The sequence below is a fragment of the Prionailurus viverrinus genome, chromosome E2 (genome assembly GCF_022837055.1).
Source record: "Prionailurus viverrinus isolate Anna chromosome E2, UM_Priviv_1.0, whole genome shotgun sequence".
In the NCBI taxonomy this organism is placed as follows: Eukaryota; Metazoa; Chordata; class Mammalia; order Carnivora; family Felidae; genus Prionailurus; species Prionailurus viverrinus.
In genome coordinates, this window is record NC_062575.1 from 54882872 (window position 1) to 54901521 (window position 18650).

General features: G+C 53.7%; 1 protein-coding gene across 1 annotated transcript in view; it reads left to right on the forward strand.

Moving 5' to 3' along the window:
• MYH14 (myosin heavy chain 14) overlaps positions 1-18650 on the forward strand; it is a 91274-nt gene that overhangs the window by 20157 nt on the left and 52467 nt on the right. Inside the window, exons 11-16 of the mRNA XM_047837341.1 lie at positions 9685-9780; positions 10982-11100; positions 12378-12530; positions 13268-13441; positions 13730-13903; positions 16161-16275. Coding sequence (XP_047693297.1) covers positions 9685-9780; positions 10982-11100; positions 12378-12530; positions 13268-13441; positions 13730-13903; positions 16161-16275 — 831 coding nt within the window. The remainder of the gene's footprint in view (positions 1-9684; positions 9781-10981; positions 11101-12377; positions 12531-13267; positions 13442-13729; positions 13904-16160; positions 16276-18650) is intronic.

Here is an 18650-nt window from a genome sequence, read left to right on the forward strand (position 1 = left end):
AGCAAAGGCCTGAAGAGCTGAGAGAGTGAGGACCGGTGTTCCCAGGGTGTTAACCCCAAAAATAAAACTGTTGGCTCAGTTGCTAACAAAATGGATTGATTTGGGAACAGCAGAGAACCGTAACTGGGGACAAGCAAGCTACGGCAAAACCACAGACCCGCCTGAGTTGCTGGGGCGGCCAATTTCTTTTTCTTTTCTTTTCTTTTTTCTTTTCTTTTCTTTTTTCTTTTCTTTTCTTTTCTTTTCTTTTCTTTTCTTTTCTTTTCTTTTCTTTTCTTTTCTTTTCTTTTCTTTTTTTTAATGTTTATTTATTTGTTTGGGGAGAGAGAGAGAGAGAGCGAATGAGCAGGGAAGGGGCAGAGAGAGAATCCCAAGCTTGAGAGCGCAGAGCCCGATGCGGGGCTCCATCTCATGCGCCGTGAGATCATGACCTGAGGTGAAATCCAGAGTCAGAGGCTCGACCGCTCGACCGACTGAGCCACCCAGGCACCCCGAGGTACTGTATTTGTTTGCTAGGGCTGTTGTGACAAAGCACAACCCGAGCGCCTTAAACAGCGGAAGCCGCTGGTCTCCTGGTTCTGGAGGCCAGCAGTCCGAGATCGAGATGATGGCAGGGCCGCCTGGTCCTGGGAGGATCTGTTTGTTCACTGCCTCCCTCCCAGATTCTGGTGGTTTCCTGGCAGTCTTCGGTGTTCCTTGGCACATAGGAGCATCACCCGATCTCTGCCTTCATCATCACGTGGCTTCTGCCCGTGTGCACATCTGTGTGTTCAGATTCCCCCGTTTATAAAGACACCTGTCGTGTTGGATCAGGGGCCACCCTGCCCCACTGCGATCTCATCTGGACTTTAATTATATCCGCTTGAGTCAGTACCCGTATAAGGTCACCTTCTGAGAGGTCCTGGGGGTTAGGACGTCAGCATATCTGTTCGTAGGGGAACAGGCACGATTCAGCCCATAAGTGCATATAGGTGGACCTCAGTCCTTCTGCGACTGCCTGACTTTTCATTGTTCGTGTGAACTTTGAGGTCTAGGGTTGAGTGGAGGGGCTGCGTCCCTTTCTCCTCTGGCCTCCAGTGCTGCGGGAGGCCCAGGGAGCTATTGTTGGCTCCAGGGCCAGCTTGCCTGTCTACCCAGGCTGCAAACTGGCCGGCCTCCTGGGGCGTATTGACACAGGGTCTCAGGCCTTCCCTGCTGGATTTCCCAACCTTGGTTGTGTAACTTCCTCCGCCTGCCTGAGAGTCGCCCGGGCAGCTGGCAAACAAATTCAGACGGCAGCCACAGGGGGGCCTGGCCTCTGACACAGGTTGCCTCAAGTAACCCTGGGAGCAGCCGCCCTGCTGTGCCCTGGGTATGGGCAATTCTTTTCCTTTATTTTTTATTTATTTATTTATTTTTTTAACTTTTAAAAAATGTATTTATTTATTTGGAGAGAGGGAGAGAGAGGAAGAGAGAGAGAATCCCAAGCAGCTTCCACACTATCAGTACAGAGCCTGACGTGGGGCTCGAACTCACGAACCGTGAGATCATGCCCAGAGCTGGAATCAAGAGTCAGACGCTTAACTGACTGTGCCACCGAGGTGCCCCCGATTTTTGCAATTCTGAAAAACAAAAAACTCTTGAAGTGCCGTAGGCACGTGGTGACATAATCTGAATGTGCCAAAGGTCGCGGTGAGGAAACCCACGTCTCCTGAGGTGCCCTGAACCCTAGATTCCCTCCCACTGTTCAGCTTCCTGCATCCCCTTCAAGAAATATTTTAGACATCTACGAAAAGACACATGTTACTTTTCTATAAAAGGAGGCATTTCCTAGCCCCCGGGCTGATGTTCAGCCGTACTAGGTACAAAAATGTTAAGATATTTCTCTACTGCATTTTTTAAAGTTTATATATTTATTTATTTAGAGAGAGTGGGCGGGGGGGGGGGGCAGAGGGAGAAGGAGAGAGAAAATCCCAAGCAGGCTCCTGGCGGTCAGTGCGCAGAGCCCAATCTGGGGCTCGATCCCACGAACCGTGAGATCATGACCTGAGCCGAGTTGAAGAGTCAGGCGCTTAACTGGCTGAGCCCCCCAGCCAGTTTAAATGCCCCGCTGCTGCATTTAAAAGTTCCTCTGTAGTTGCTGCCCCAGGGGGACCGCATCTCCTTGACCTTCTGCCCAGGACCATCCCAGATACAGCAACAAACAGGTGAAAGGCACCTGGCACACCGGGGGTGGTGGCATTGCAGTTAAGGACTCAGCTCATCTCCCCTCTGCTAATGTGCTTTGTGCCCCACTTTTCCCAGCAGACAGTATATTTTAGCAATAATTCTGGTTTTGTATGTATAGGTAGACTTCAGTTGTGAGTTGGGGGGGGCTGCATGAAGTTTCGTTGTTTAAATGGACTAGGATTCTTTAAAAAAAATTTTTTTTTTAACGTTTATTTATTTTTGAGACAGAGACAGAGCATGAACAGGGGAGGGGCAGAGAGAGAGGGAGACACAGAATTGGAAGCAGGCTCCAGGCTTTGAGCTGTCAGCCCAGAGCCTGACGCGGGGCTTGAACTCACGGACTGCAAGATCGTGACCTGAGTCGAAATCAGACGCTTAACCGACTGAGCCACCCAGGCGCCCCCCGACATTTTTATCTTTTTATTATGGGCACCGCATCCGATAATCAACCATCCACTTGTGGTTTTTTGGATTTCCCCTCGAACCCCCCCCTACTCCCCACTCCCACCTCCTCTCTGAGTGTTTTTTCTTTTTTCTTTTTTTTAAATTTATTTTTGAGACAGAGAGAGACAGCGCATGAGCAGGGTAGGGGCAGAGAGAGGGGGAGACACAGAATCCGAAGGAGGCTCCAGGTTCTACGCTGTCAGCACAGAGCCCGACGCGGGGCTCGAACTCACGGACGGCGAGATCGTGACCTGAGTCGAAGTCGGCCGCTTAACCGACTGAGCCACCGAGGCGCCCCCGAGTGTTTTTTCAGTTGTGGAGAATCCACTTCATCGCCGCCCAGAAGGTGGCGCTAGTTTCCATCTCCACCCACGGTGTCCCCAGAGTGCTGTGTCCCTGGGTGCGTGCCAGCAACCGCCGTCGTAAGCTTTTGGGCTTTCGCTGGTGTGGCAGTCGGATGGGGTCTCGTCGTCGTTTTCTTTAGGGTTTTATTGACAAGGAGTGGAGTCAGCCAGTCACCTTTTCGTAGACTCCTTCTGACAGAAGAGGTGACCGAGGTCCAGGGAGGTGGGGTGCCTTCCCTGGGACTCATCCCAGTGGACGAGGAGGTGGTGGGACCTGGGTTGGACCCCACAGCCAGCCCGCGATCTGGTTTTAGGGAGGCGGGTGGGCGCCTCTGGGAAGCTTTCCGGACCATCTCTGGGAAGGTGGTCGCCAGTGGGAAGCCCGGGGCGGAGAGCACTGGGGACCAGTCCAGGCAGGCACCATGAATGACACTTCCAGTGGTTGAGCAGAGAACCTGGCACTTGGGTCCTGGCTCCTGTGAGCAGGACTGGGCATCACCGGTCCCACGCCCCTGCCCCCGCTGGCCTGGGCTTCCTGGCCATCGGCTGGTCCGAGGTCACCAGCAAGAGCTAACTGCCAACTTCTCGGGTGTCAGATTCACCCGGGCGCTTGGCCCCGGTGCAAGTTCCTAAGTCAACTGTCAGAGGCCATTTTAAAGGCCACTTCGGGGGACTTAAGTCCGGGCTGGGTCCGGGCTGATGTTAAGGAATGAACGATCATTCAGTTTTTAGGTGATGATGCTATTGTGGGTCCATAAGGGAGATGTCCTGGTTTATTTCTCTTCTGGGAGGTGCGCCGCTGTCCCCAGGGGAGACTCCGAGAACTGCCAGGGCTCTGGGCTGTCCCCCGACTTCCCAGTGCCCCCGGACCCCAGGCGGGCAGAACCAGAGATCTCTGAACCCAGCTCCTCTCACTGCCCAGCTTGGGAAACTGAGGCCCATGAGGTCACCCAGCTTTTCCAAGGGCACACTGCAAACTCCCACATCCAGTAATGTATCGCCCACTAGTTAACTTTTTGCCATTTATTCATTAATAGAGTGAGTCATCCAGCCGCGAAGGGGTTTGTGGGACAGTCGTCTGTAGGCACTGGGCGAAACTCACAGTGGCCAAGACAGAACAAGCCCCTGACCCATGGAATGCTCAGACCTAGAAGCGTCCGTTTACACAAACGGATTAGAGTTGAGCCCGTGGAGGGGGGAAGGGTGACCAATAGAAGGTGCATGGAGCAGGGACCACACGTCACAGGGTTCCATCACGGTCGGGGGAGGGTCAGGGCAGCCTCTGGAGGAGACGGCCCTCGGCTGAGCACTGATGACCTGGCAGGAGTTAACCAGGCATAGATGGGAGCGTCTGAGGCAAAGCCCTGGCGGCAAGGAAGAGTGTTGGAGGAACCGAAAGGGGGCTAGGTGGCTGCTTGGAGTAAGTGAGGGGACCCTGGGGCCGGAGGAGCTGTGAGGGTCAGGGACAGGGTGCCAAAAACCCTGATAAGAGGTTAGATTGAATCCCAGACGTAGTGTGGACCACGGAAGGAATTCCTGGAAACAGGCAAGCTTAAGTTCATTCATGAAAGCATTTATAGAGCACTAACTATATGCAGACTGCACGCTCAAGAGATGAGGAAGGAACAGGTACTTTCCATAGGGATTATGATCTCAGTGGGGATGGAGAAAAATCAGTATTTGTTGCACACCCTGTTGTGCCCTGCAAACTATACCAAAACCTGTTTTTTTAACTTATTTTTATTCTTAATGGATGTTACATTAGTTTCAGATACACAGCGTATGGATTTGACAGTTCTTTCATTAGTCAGTGTTCACAAGTGTAGTCAACGTCTGCCTTTGGTTTTCTTTGAGAGAGAATTCATGTAACCGTGAAATTCATCATTGTGAAATGCACAATTCAGCAGTTTCTAGTGCACGTAGATTCCTGTGCCGCAAGGTGTTTAATTCCCGACACCAAATCCTTTTCTTAAATGTTTATTCATTTATTTTGAGGGAGAGAGAGAGAGAGAGAGAGAGAGAGAGAGAGAGAGAGAATCCCAAGCAGAGTCCACACTCTTCAGGCAGAGCCTGAAGTCAGGGCTCGAACTCACCAACCGTGAAATCATGACCTGAGCTGAAATCAAGAGCCCGAGGCTTAACCGACTGAACCACCCAGGTGCCCAACATACAGCTTTTATAGTAGTAACCCTCTGGAGGTGCCTAGTTGGCTCAGTCGGCTGGGCGTCCGACTTCAGCTCAGGTCATGATCTCACAGTCTCTGAGTTCGAGCCCCACGTCGTGCTCTGGGCTGACAGCTCAGAGCCTGGCGCCTGCTTCGGATTCTGTGTCTCCCTCTCTCTGCCCCTCCCCCGCTCACCCCCCCCCCCCCTCAAAAGTAAATAGATGTTAACAACAAATTTTATAGTAGTAACTCTCTGTAGACTCTCTTGTCTTAAACAGCCAGGGCTCCGAGGAGATCAAAGCCTGCCATTTGGACACTCTCGGTTACAAAGGCGACGCCCTGGCTTGGCCACCCCTGAGCCCCTGACCTGGAACACTGAACAGCATGTTCTATATATTCTGCTTGATGGGCTTAGAGATGGCTCTCTGTAGTCTCAAGACAGGGGCTAACCCGGGCGTGCAGGGTATACTTGTACTAACCAGCCTTCCAGCACGTGCCTTACAACGTGGTACCTCTGACCCCCTGTATTAGCTTCCCATGACCAGTCACCAATGACCACAAACAGTGGCTTAAATCAACACACCCTTATTCTCTTACAATGCCTGAGGCCGGAAGTCCAAAGCCAGTCTCATGGGACTAAAATCGAGCTCTGGGCAGGGCTGGTTCCTTCTGAAGGCTCACCAGGAACATCCGTTTTCTTGTCTTTCCCGGGTTCGAAACACATCACTCTAACCTTTGCTCATGTGGTCTTCTCCCTCTGCCTCCCTCTTTTTTTTTTTTTTTAAGTTTATTTATTTTGAGGGGAGGATGGGCAGAGGAGAGAGGGAGACAGAATCCCAAGCAGGCTCCTCCCAGCTCAAAGCCCGATGTGGGGCTTGAACCCATGAACTCATGACCTGAGTCAAAATCAAGAGTCGGACACTTAACCAACTGAGCCACCCAGGCGCCTCTGTCTTACAAGGATCTACAGTGAGAGTCTACCTGGGAAATCCAGAATAAATCTCCTATCTTGACTTTTTTTTTTTTTTTAATTTAATTTATTTTGAGAAAGAGAGCGCGAGTGAACAAGGGAGGGCCAGAGAGAGAGGGAGAGAGAGAGAATCCCAAGCAGGCTTCACGATGTCAGCAAAGAGCCCGACGCAGGGCTTGAACTCACAAACTGCGAGATCATGACCTGAGCCGAAATCAAAAGCAGGACACTTAACTGACTGAGCCACCCAGACGTGTCCCCGTTTTGACATTTTTAATTTAATCACACCATTGAAGGGCATTGTGCTCTACAAGGTAACATTCACAGATGCCAGGAATTCGGATGTGGCTCCTGGGTGGCTCAGTCGGTTAAGCATCTGACTCTTGATTTTGGCTCAGATCATGATCTCACGGTTTGGGGCGTTCGAGCCCCTCTTTGAGCTCTGTGCTGACAGCATGGAGCCTGCTTGGGATTCTTTCTCCCCCTCTCTCTGCCTCTCCCCCACTCTCTCTCTCTCTCTCTCTCAAAGTAAATACATAAACATTAAAAAAAAAAAAAAGTCGCACACTCCACCGACTGAGCCAGCCAGGCACCCCTCAAAAATTTTTTAGGTTACACACACACAGGTGCACGCACACGCACAGGCACGCCCATCCACACACATTTCCCCAGGATCACATGTGTCTAGGACATTTCACTCTCCGTCCATCTGGAACTATTCCTTCTTTATCGTTGGTGACCTTGAGACTTTTGAAGATTACAGACCAGTTGTTTTGTCTCAACTCGGCGTGTTTCCTTGCGATTAGATTCAGGTTACGGGTTTTTGGCAGGAGTATCCCAGCAGGGTGCTCCTCCCTTCCCCCTCCACCACCCTCTTTTTCTAAATAATCAGCGTAGAAGCAGAGAAACCAAAAAAAAAAAAAAAAAAAAAAAAAGTGCCCGGAGCCTAAGCATCCAGTCCGGGGGCTTTCTGCAAGCGAATGCATGCATAACTGGCACCTGGAAGGTCCCTCGTGCCCCTCCCCGTCACCAGAACCCCCCCCCCCCCATGTGATCATTATTCTGGCATCTAACAGCTTACTTGTTCCTGCATTTGGGTGCAAACAGACCCATACGGTGCGTGTGCTTTCGTGTCTGTCTTCTTCCGCTTAACCACGTGACAGTGAAGTTTGCCCATGTTCAGCGAGTGGCCAGGAAGGGGCTTCTGAGAGGCCAGCTCCACGGGCGCATCCCCTCCGTAAACGCTGGCCAGCTGGAAGGGGATGATTTGTGCGCTTTTCTGTATGCGGGCCACGTGTACGTGCTTCCATGCAAATTTTATGCTGGAAGAAGGCGGCAAAGAGGAAACGCAGCCGTTAGGGATGCGGACCCTGGTGTCAGACTGTCCCAAGTTTGCGTCTCCCCTCCGCTGCTGGTGAGCTCCAGTTGGTCGCCTGACTGTGCCTTGGTTTCCCCATGTGTGAAGGGGTTTTTTTTTACTCACAGGTAAAATGTTATTGGAGGACCTGCCTCGCGGAGTTAAGAAGGTTAAGTGAGTTCATTTGGGAGTGTTTGGGACAGGACCTGGCATGGAGGGGATGGAGAGAAATCGACGTCCATTTGAGCCCGGAAATCGCGAAAACCGTTCTGGAAGGCGTGGTTGATGGGGAAGCTGGGCGCTTGCGCGGATCTGTAGCGTCACCATAAAAGCGGCGGGTACAGGTCCAAGTCAGTCCCGTGTTCATGGGTTTTCCGGTCCCACTCAAGGGCTGCGTGCAGCTTTGCTGTCGCAGATGAGAGGGCTCCCAAATCTTGATAAAATTCTGAACAAAACCCGACCACAGCGTCTCCTGGGATTTCATCGTGGCTCCGTTCCTGGAAAATCTACCGCGTGTCAAAACCAAACACGAAACACTTGTGTTTATGCATAAACAGGTCGGGTTGCTCAGATCATTACAAACCATTCTGTCATGGGCAAAAATGTCCACGGGGACGCTTAGGAGTCACGCGGTGTGTGGGCAGTGCTTTGTGCCACAGAAGGGCGTCTTCACCCGGGTCCCCACCCGCCCGGGCCCTGTGGTATCCAGACGCACCCCGCAAGTGGCCCCGTGGCCTCGGTCTTTATGCCCGCCACCCCCTGGGAGTTCCTGCGATATACTCTAGGGGGCAGCACTCACCACGAGCGAAATTTCTGGCAGCTCTGTGCTGACAAGGGGGTGGGGGACAGTGCATCCTCTTTTGCGGGTTTTGCATTTGCGACTTCACCTACTCGCTAAATTTAACCATACCCCCCCCCCCCGAACCAGTACTCCTGGTGCTTCTGGGAACGTTGCATCTTTCACACAGGGGTGGAAAGTTGGAGTTGCCCACGCACACACGGGGCTGGGGTTCCGCGACGCAGTGCTCTGCCGCCTCGTCTCGGCTCCACCGTAAACCCGTGTCCTTTTCACCGGCTACTGAGTGCCACGTGTTTCACCGTTTTGCGCTTTGCTGGTTGATGGTTTCACTGTCTAAAGTGCCCCCCACGTATCAGGCTTAATGCGGGCTGGCATCCCCACGTGCAAGAGGGCTGTAGTGTTTCTCACAGAGAAAACACATACATTAGATGAGCCTTCTTCTGGCTCCCATTAGAGAGGTGTTGGCCATGAGCTTGATGTGAACGAAGCAACATTATATAGGTAAGGTATCTTTCGGACAGAAACACGCATAAAATGAGGTGATGTAAAGGGCTCCTGAGTGGCTCAGTTGGTTAAGCATCAGACTTTGGCTCAGCTCATGATCTCGCAGTCTGTGAGTTCGTGCTCGGCATCCGGCTCTGTGCTGACAGCTTGGAGCCTGGAGCCTGCCTCAGATTCTGTGTCTCCCTCTCTCTCTGCTCCTACCCCACTCGTGCTCTCTCAAAAATAAACAAACATTAAAAGAAAAAAAAATAGAAAAAAGAAAAAAATGGGTGGCTCAGTCGGTTAAGCGTCCGACTCTGGCTCAGGTCACGATCTCGTGGTCCGTGAGTTCGAACCCCGCGTCGGGCTCTGGGCTGATGGCTCAGAGCCTCGAGCCTGCTTCTCATTATGTGTCTCCCTCTCTCTCTGCCCCTTCCCCATTCATGCTGTCTCTCTCTGTCTCAAAAAATAAATAAACGTTAAAAAAAATTAAAAAAAAAAAGAATTCATTTATCCGCTCATATGTTTTAAGAGCTGCCCAGTGTCACCAACGGATTTTAAGCTGAGGAATAGTGGTGTAATTTTGACATAGGGTTTTAAAGCTGGATTTCCTTTTTTTTTTTTTTTTAATGTTTATTTATTTTAAGAGTGAGAGGGAATGCACATGCGTGCGAGCAGGGGAAGGGCAGAGAGAGAGGGGGAGAGAGAATCCCAAGCAGGCTCCTTGCTCTCAGCGCAGAGCCCGACTCGGGACATGATCTCGTGAACCACGAGATCATGACCTGAGCCAAAATCAAGAGTCAGACGCTTAATGGACTGAGCCACCCAGGCGCCCCATTAAAACTGGATTTCTAAGGGGCTGGTTAAGAGCACGCATCAGAGTGCACGCACACGAATGCCCTCTCTGCCCCTTAGCCATGCTGCGGATGGTCTCAGCTGTTCTCCAGTTTGGCAACATCGTCCTGAAGAGAGAACGGAACAATGATCAAGCCTCCATGCCTGACAACACAGGTAACCCCACCTGACCCGCTGCCCACGCGGGGTCCTTGTGTCCCTCTGTTCCCCCGGACAGAGCAGCCCCCCCCACTCCCTGCTCCCCAGCAGGGCATGCCTCCAAGCTGTGCTGATCCTTTACCAAGATATCATCGTCCACTCTGTTCCTCATTGTAAAAGGTGTGACCTCTGCCAAAGCTTTGAATAACACCAGTGTGCCCGAGATCCGCCCCCCCCCCCCCCCCCCCCCGGTCATCCTGGCCCCTCTGACAAAACTGCCCTTAGCATTGGGTTTATCTCCTCTTGGCCTCTGTGCTTTGCATATATACTTTAGTTTTTGCTTTTCAGAAGCAGAATTATAACTGATATTCCTTTTTTTTTTTAAATTTTTTTTCAACGTTTATTTATTTATTTTTGGGACAGAGAGAGACAGAGCATGAACGGGGGGGGGAGGGCAGAGAGAGAGAGGGAGACACAGAATTGGAAACAGGCTCCAGGCTCTGAGCCATCAGCCCAGAGCCTGACGCGGGGCTCGAACTCACAGACCGCGAGATCGTGACCTGGCTGAAGTCGGACGCTTAACCGACTGCGCCACCCAGGCGCCCCGATATTCCTTTTTTTTAATCAAAATGGAAATAGTTCTGCTTCTTTATTATCATGAAATAATACAAGCTGGATGGGGGGGGGATCAGGCAATACAGAAAAGTATAAAAGCAGGGGAATTACCACTGTCCTACTCCTGAGCGGTAATTCACTGCAACATTTTTGGGCATTCCTCTCTGGGCTTTGTTCTTTTTTTTTGTTTTTATTTATTTAAAATATTTTTTTAATGTTTATTTTTGAGAGAGAGAGAGAGCAGGGGAGGGGCAGAGAGAGAAAGAGAGAGAGAGAGAGGAGACACAGAATCCGAAGCAGGCTCCAGGCTCTGAGCTGTCAGCACAGAGCCCAACGCGGGGCTTGAACTCAGGAACTGAGAGATCATGACCTGAACCAAAATCAAGCTTCGGCTGCTTAACCGACTGAGCTACCCAGGCGCCCCACGCCCGGGATTATTTATCCCATGTCGGGGTCCCAGAGAGAGAATCGTTGGGCCAGAGGAACATACACACTTTTAGGACGTGTGATACCAATGGTGGGAGAGGCCGGGCCCCTTGTCTGTGCTCAGCGGCCGCTGCCGCTTCCTAAGGCTGATCAGACCCCCTGTCCCTCCCGCCCTCAGCCGCACAGAAGCTGTGCCGCCTCCTGGGACTAGGGGTGACGGATTTCTCCCGCGCCCTGCTCACCCCCCGCATCAAAGTCGGCCGAGACTATGTGCAGAAAGCGCAGACCAAGGAACAGGTGGGCGGGGCGCCGGGGGGCGGGGCGCCGGGGGGCGGGGCGCCGGGGGGCGGGGCGCCGGGGGGCGGGGCGCCGGGGGCGGGGCGCCGGGGGGCGGGGCGCCAGGGTCCTGGAGCTTTCAGCCGCTTATGCTGGGTTTTTCTTGCACTCAAAACTTTTGCTGAGTGTTCGCTCTGTTACCGTCTCTACTTCTGGTGCTGGGAATAAAAGTAGTAATGGAAACAGACCATGCCTTTGTGGAGCTCAGGCTGAAGTAGGAAACATCATTAAAAAAAAATGCATAAACGGTGGGGCCTCCTATGAAGGAGGGGGTTTGGGGGGTCAGGGAAGTCCTCTATGAAGAGATGATGTTTGCGTTGAGACCGAGATGGTTCAAGGCAGAGGGAACAGCATGTGTAAAGGCCCTGGGGCTCGAACAGGGTTGGCGAATTGAGAACATGAAGGAGGTCAGTGAGGCTAGATAGCCAGGGCCAGGGAGGCAGAAGCTGCAGTCGGAGGGGTTGGAAGGGGACGGATCACACAGGGTGTTAGGGGCCACGGTAAGGAGGTGAGTTTTATTCAGAGCGCAGCGGGCCAGTGAGGGTTTAAGCCAGGGAGTGACTTGATTCGGTTCATCTTTTATGAAGACCCCCTTGTCTACTGCATGGGTGGGAGCAGGAGGACATGAGGAGGTTGCTGTCAGAGTTCAGGCGAGCGATGGGGGTGGGGGGATGGGAAGTGGGGCAAAGCGAGCCCATGTTAGAAGTTTCCAGAATCCAGCTTTTGGGCAGAGGCCTCTGCCTGTCCCCAGGCTGGGAACTCGAATGAAGTACAGTTGTGAAGACATAGAGAGGGACATGAGGGCCAGAGATCGGAGCTCCCGCCGACCCAGGTTCCATCTCAGCTGAGGTCCTGTCGTTAGTACCATTTTACAGATGAAGAAACTGAGGCACAGAGAGGTTTATTCACATGCTTGAGGCCACACAGCTTCTAAGGGGCAGAGCCAGGATTCAAACCCGGGTTGTCGGCCTCCAGAGTCCACCTTCTGAACTCTCACAATGCTGTTGAAATTGGTTCAGGGGTTGGGGGGGGCGGGTTGATGACCTCACGCGCCCCCAAGCGGTTCACAGTGCCTGGCGCAGCGTGGGGGTCTGTACCGGTCGGTGTCATCGATTAACGTCATCGTTCTCGATGAACCGCCAGGGGGCCCGTCCACGTCAGTGTCTCCTTGCTGGCCCTGGGCTTGTTCTGGGGCCGTGGAAGGGGGACCAGGCCCTCACATGCACCCCGCCCCACAGGCCGACTTCGCGCTGGAGGCCCTGGCCAAGGCCACCTATGAGCGCCTCTTCCGCTGGCTGGTCTTGCGCCTCAACCGTGCCCTGGACCGCAGTCCCCGCCAGGGCGCCTCCTTCCTCGGCATCCTGGACATCGCCGGCTTCGAGATCTTCCAGGTCTGCACCTGGGGCCAGGCTGGGGCCGGAGGGCTCCGTCACTCCGGCCCTGTCCCCCTCTCTTTGTGTCCCTGTCCCCCTCTCTCTGGGTGTCTTTCCACCAATCCTGGACCATCCCCCCCCCCCCCCCCCCCCCCGTCTCTTTCCTCCTCCCTGTCTCTGTCTCCTCCCTTTCTCTTTTCTCTGTGCCCCCCCGTCTTTGTCCTCCCCCTGTCTCTGTCCCCCTATCTCTGTTCCCTTACCCATCTCTGTCCCCCTCCTCATCTCTGTTCCCCAGTCTCTGTCCCCTCTGTCAGTATCCCCATTTCTGTCCCCCCATCTCTGTCCCACCCCCCGTCTCTGTCTCCCCCCATCTGTGTCCTCCCCCCCAACTCTGTCCTCCTTGTCTTTGTACCCCCCATCTCTGTCCCCTCACCCCTGTCCCCCCATCCCTGTCCTCCCTGACTCTGTACCCCCGTCTCTGTCCCCCCATCCCTGTCCCCCATCTCTGTCTCCCATTCCTGTCCCCCCATCCCTGTCCCCCTGTCCCTGTCCCCCCATCCTTGTCCTCCTTGTCTTTGTACCCCCGTCTCTGTCCCCCATCCCTATCCCCCATCCCTGTCCCCCATCTTTGTCCTCCCATCCCTGTCCCCATCCCTGTCCCCCCTTCCCTGTCCCCCATCCCTGTTCCCATCCCTGTCCCCCAGCCCTGCCCCCCCACCCTGTCCCCTCTCTCACTGGTCCCTTATCCTCCGCAGCTGAACTCCTTCGAGCAGCTGTGCATCAACTACACCAACGAGAAGCTGCAGCAGCTCTTTAACCACACGATGTTCGTGCTGGAGCAGGAGGAGTACCAGCGCGAGGGCATCCCCTGGACCTTCCTGGACTTCGGCCTCGACCTGCAGCCCTGCATCGACCTCATCGAGCGGCCGGTGAGCCTCAGGGCCCACCCGCCACCGCGTCCACCGCCGGGAGACACCACCCCCCCCTGCCCGCCCCCGTCCGGCTCCTGCCCCACTGGGCCTCAGGCCTCTCCCTCAGTTAAGGACTCGCAGGCGCGCGGCCGCCGCGGGCCCCGCTTCCGCCCAGGCTCTGATCGACAGCCGTTCTCGCGTTTGGCTTCCGTCCCCGTGCCCCTCACAAGAGCTACGAGTTAGCAGCAGCCTAAGTGTCCAGCATTCGGGGATCTGACGTCCTCTTCCCCTCCTGTGGACGGCTAGGCTAACCCCCCTGGACTCCTGGCCCTGCTGGACGAAGAGTGCTGGTTCCCGAAGGCCACGGACAAGTCCTTCGTCGAGAAGGTGGCGCAGGAGCAAGGAGGCCACCCCAAGTTCCAGCGGCCGAGGAACCTGCGGGACCAGGCCGACTTCAGTGTCCTGCACTATGCGGGCAAGGTTGGAGGCGGGGCGAGCCGTGAGGCTCGTGGGCGGGAGTGGGGACCACCAGGCTGCAGACCCGGGAGAGGGCAGGGGGGAGAACGCGGGGGAAGGGGGGAGGGCAGGGGGGAGAGAGGGCAGGGGAGAGAGGGCAGGGGGGAGAGGGCAGCGGGGAGAGAGGGCAGGGGGGAGAGAGGGCAAGGGGGGAGCAGGAACTGCCTGATGTCCTGACAGGGGCCAGGAAAACCCCAGGAGGACTGAGGACTCTGATGTAGGCAGCAATAGCTTCCTCAGGGCGCCTGGGTGGCTCAGTCGGTTAAGTGTCCGACTTCGGCTCAGGTCATGATCTCGCGGTCCGTGAGTTCGAGCCCCGCGTCGGATTCTGTGCTGACGGCTCAGAGCCTGGGGCCTGCTTCGGATTCTGTGTCTCCCTCTCTCTCTGCCCCTCCCCCTCTTGCACTCTGTCTCTGTCTCTCTCTCAAAAACAAACATAAGAAAAAAGAAAAGCTTCCTCAAGGAGGGGCTATTTACGATAGGTTTGGAGGGGTGGGTCCGGGTTCACTGAGAGGAGAATGACAGCATTTTATCCTCTCATCCGGCAAAGGTGTGCCTTCTGTGCTCAGCCCTGTGCCGAGCAAAGCTGGGGCCCCAGGGTGAACAGGGTCTCTGTTCTCACACAGCTCCTGCTCTGGGCGAGAGACAAGTACAGGCCGTTAGGGGGTAAGGCGGGGGTGGGGGGGTGTTTAGTGGGGGCCGCGTAGGGCGGTGTGAAAGCCCAGCCGAGGAACGCCAGGGGGCATTTCACAGAAGAGAGGCAGGCGTGATTGGAAATTGAAATCGAGGGTCCACAAACATTTTCTGTAAGTAGTTTTGGCTTTGTGGGCCAGTCTCGGCCACAGCCGCTCAGTTCTGCCATTGTAGTGTGAAAGACACAGCGGGTGATGCGTAAATGGATGCATAAATGAAGGCTGTATTCCAACAAAACCTTATTTACAAAAACGCGGCAGCCTGGATTTGGCCTGCGGGCCGTAGTTTGCCAATCCCTGGCCGAAATGACGAGAAATGGGGGGTGCCTGGGTGGCTCAGTCAGTTGAGCGTCTGACTCTTGATTTTGGCTCTGGTTGTGATCCCAGGATCATGAGATCAAGGCCCATGTCTGGCTCCGTGCTGAGTGTGGAGCCTGCTTAAGATTTTCTCTCTCTCTCTCTCTCTCTCTCTCTCTCTCTCTCTCTCTCTCTCCCCCTCTCTCCCTCTCCTTCTATCCCTCTCCTGCTTGTGTTCTTTTGTCTCTAAAGTAAAAGCAAAAAATTTAAGGGGAGCCTGGGTGGCTCAGTCGGTTAAGCGTCAGACTTTGGCTCAGGTCATGATCTCACAGTTCGTGGGTTCGAGCCCCGCGTCGGGCTCTGTGCTGACAGCTCAGAGCCTGGAGCCTGCTTCGGATTCTCTGTCTCCCTCTCTCTCTGCCTCTCCCCCACTCACGCTCTGTCTGTCTGTCTTTCTCTCAAAAATGAATAAGCATTAAGATTCTCTCTCTACCTCTCTCTCTCTCCTTCTGCCCCTCTCCCACTCGTGCTCTTTTTGTGTCTAAAAAAGGGCAAAACATTAAAAAATAAATGAGGAGTAACAGCCATCAAAGGATAGGTGAAGGCTGGGAAGGGCTGTCCGGGGGGGAAGGAACAGCATACGGAGGCTGGGAGACAGGAGACCTATGTGTTCTGTGTCTAGCACTCACTTCCTTTCCCAAATGTTGTCTGAGACCTCCGGTGTGCCCAGCCTGTGCTGTGAGTCAGACCTGAATCCTGGCCTCAGGGGAGCCACTGTCTTTGGGGGGCGCACACGTGTGGGGAGTTGTGTGGGTCAAGACTCGGACTCTGAGAGCCTCAAAGCAAAGCCCTGAATACTCAGAAGGCGCCCGCCATGTGAAAATCCGCGGTGACCAGGAATGGCAGGGGTAAACGCCGAGGTGGAAATGAACTTGCACGTTTGAGGAGCCGTGAGGAGGCCAGGGTGGCTGGAATAGAATGGATAAGGAAGAAGTGATGGCGGGCGAGGTCCTGGAGGTGGGACAGAGAACAGATGAGGGAAGTGAAGGGAGAGGGGCCATGCAGGTGGAGGGTGCAGTTCTGGGCACAGACACTAGGTGGCACTGACGCTCTCTCATCTGTGGAGAGCCCTGGAGCTGGAGGTCTCCAGGGTTTCTGGGAGGGTCCTTGGGAAACTGGGAGAGCTGGTGAACCTGCGGGCTCACCACCTTCCTCTGCGTGACTTCGTCCAGGTGGACTACAAGGCCAATGAGTGGCTGATGAAAAACATGGACCCTCTGAACGACAATGTCGCAGCCCTGCTTCACCAGAGCACAGACCGGCTAACGGCAGAGATCTGGAAAGATGGTGAGGACCGTCATTTCCCCAGGCCCTGTCCCTGGAGCTCGGTGGATCCCTCTTCCCAGCCCACAGGGTGCACACCTTTGTTCTAGAGGCTAAGTTCTGAACGTGACTTATCTGCTCAGACGGAGAAGTGAGGCAGGCAGGCCAGACGGTCTGACAGTAGCATTTCCAATCGGTGACTCGTTGATTGAATGATTGGCTGACTGCTACAAGCCAGCCTCATGCTCAGTGATAAAACACTCCTCCTTAACCAGAAACAGACGAGGATGCCCGTGGTCGCCACTGCTCTGAAACACGGTTTTGGCAATACTAGCCTATGCAATCAGACTGGAAAAAGAAATAACTGTATGAATATTGTAAAGGAAGAGAGAAAGTCATTCATTGTAGATGGCCTGTGGATCCCTAAGGAAAAAAAAATCAGATTTGACTGAAAATTAATTCATCACAACAAGGAAACTCAGCAGGGTGGTGTTTTACAGATTAGTCACCTTTTAGGCTTTGCTTTCTGCACTCTAACAAAGTTCCCTTCAGGGCCCCAGGGAAGAACAATGGACTGAGATGTAGATTTTGCAAAGCTTTCCTGCTCCAACAAGGCCCCTGTAGATTTGGTCATCAGTCTTTTTGGAATGACCCTTCTGGGAGGCACGGGCAGAAAAAGTGTGAGACCCCATACCTTTAAGCCAAGCCTTGTTTGCCACTTCCCCTCCTTAGAGGAGACATGATTTTCACAACCGACAAAACCAGCATCCTGGTGTTTTCCCCCCGATTCAAGATGTCCAGGGTCTGTCCGTTTGCTGACGCCTTTTACTGAAATGAAAAGCAAAGTTGTAATTGCTAGCCCACGCAATTAGACAAGAGAACAAAATAAGCAAGATGAATGGTTCCCAAATGGACTCACAGAACTAGAAGAGTGTGAGGTGCCTTGATGTTATGAGGTGATTTTAGACAGAGGAATTTGAGGTTTGTGTCTTCTGTGGTTTGTACAAGAGGGATTGAAAAGTAGTGCTTGATGTTCACTAACAGAACCAGATTCTGCTATGAGAATCATCTCCTCAGAAAATCCCCACCACACACACACTTCTTTAATATCTGTGTCCCCTTTATGGACACATCATGCCCCACCCCCACCCCCACCGTGATCCCTCACATACCCCATCTCATATGAGCCTGGCTCTCCAGGGATTCCAAGAGAGAAGCGGAAGCTGTGTCCTTGTCTCCAACCCGGTACAGTGTTCCTTCCTCCACAACTCTCCTGAACAAAGCAGGTCAGAGCAGCCCAGATTCAAGGAGCTGCAAGTCACAGGAGGGACAGGGAACTGGGGCCCTCGTGCATCAATCTCTACTACAGCTGTCCTGAGCCCAGAGTTGGGTGCCCAGCATCCTGGGAGCCCAGGGTAAAAGCTCTCCTCAGAGAGACAAATGCAACAAGCTAGGAAGGAGCATTTAGTCCTTGAGCTTCCTGGCAGCCAGGGCAAAAAGGGATACCTAACAAAGCAGATACAGATTTAACCTCTAGGGAAAGAGATTTTTTATCTCCTTGGCATTGAATTCCCACAAAGGACGGTCATCCTTCCCGTCATCGTCATGCCCTCAATGGGTAGACACAAAGGTGAACAGGACAGTCGCCCTAGCTTTAAAAGTTCATGGCCAACATTCAAGTTTTTCCTCCCGCTTTGCCCTGTGCTGTTGACTAATAATGCTCTCTTTTTCTCTTGCCACCTTCTCTCCCTCCTCCCTCCTCTTGCTGTTCCCATTGCATCTCCCACCCCTCATCACTCTGCCTCCCCCCTCCATCTGCCCTCACCCCCCAGAACACGGGGGCTTCCAGCAATTCCCTTTCCTTGGCTCCTTCCCACCGTCACCCCCAGGATCTTCAGGGAGGCGCAGCTCTGCCATTTCTCCGTCAGGGGGTGGGTGTTGCTGTGCACCGACGGGTGAGATTTGCCGGATGAAGAGGGTGGGCCTGTTGGACCGGGTACCTGACTTTGAACATCTGTCCCCTCTCCTCTGTGCGGGGGACTCTCGCTCTCCTTCCTTGTCGCCTCCCTCAGCAGTTTCCAGACTCTTTGTAGCCACACGACGCCTTCTAATTAAACCGCATGTATAAAAGTACAAGCCTCTTGGTAACACCAGCTGGCATTTACTGAGCATGTACTACGTGCTGTGTGCTGTGCAGAGCCTGTTTACAGTTACTAACGCCTAGAACCCTCTGAACAGGGGCGCCTGGGTGACTCAGTAGGTTAAGCGCCTACTCTTGATTTCAGCTCAGGTCATGGTCTCACGGTTTTGTGAATTCAAGCTCCATGCCGGGCTCCGTGCTGACAGTGTGGACCCTGCTTGGGATTCCCTCTCTGTCTCTCTCTCTCTCTGTCTCTGTC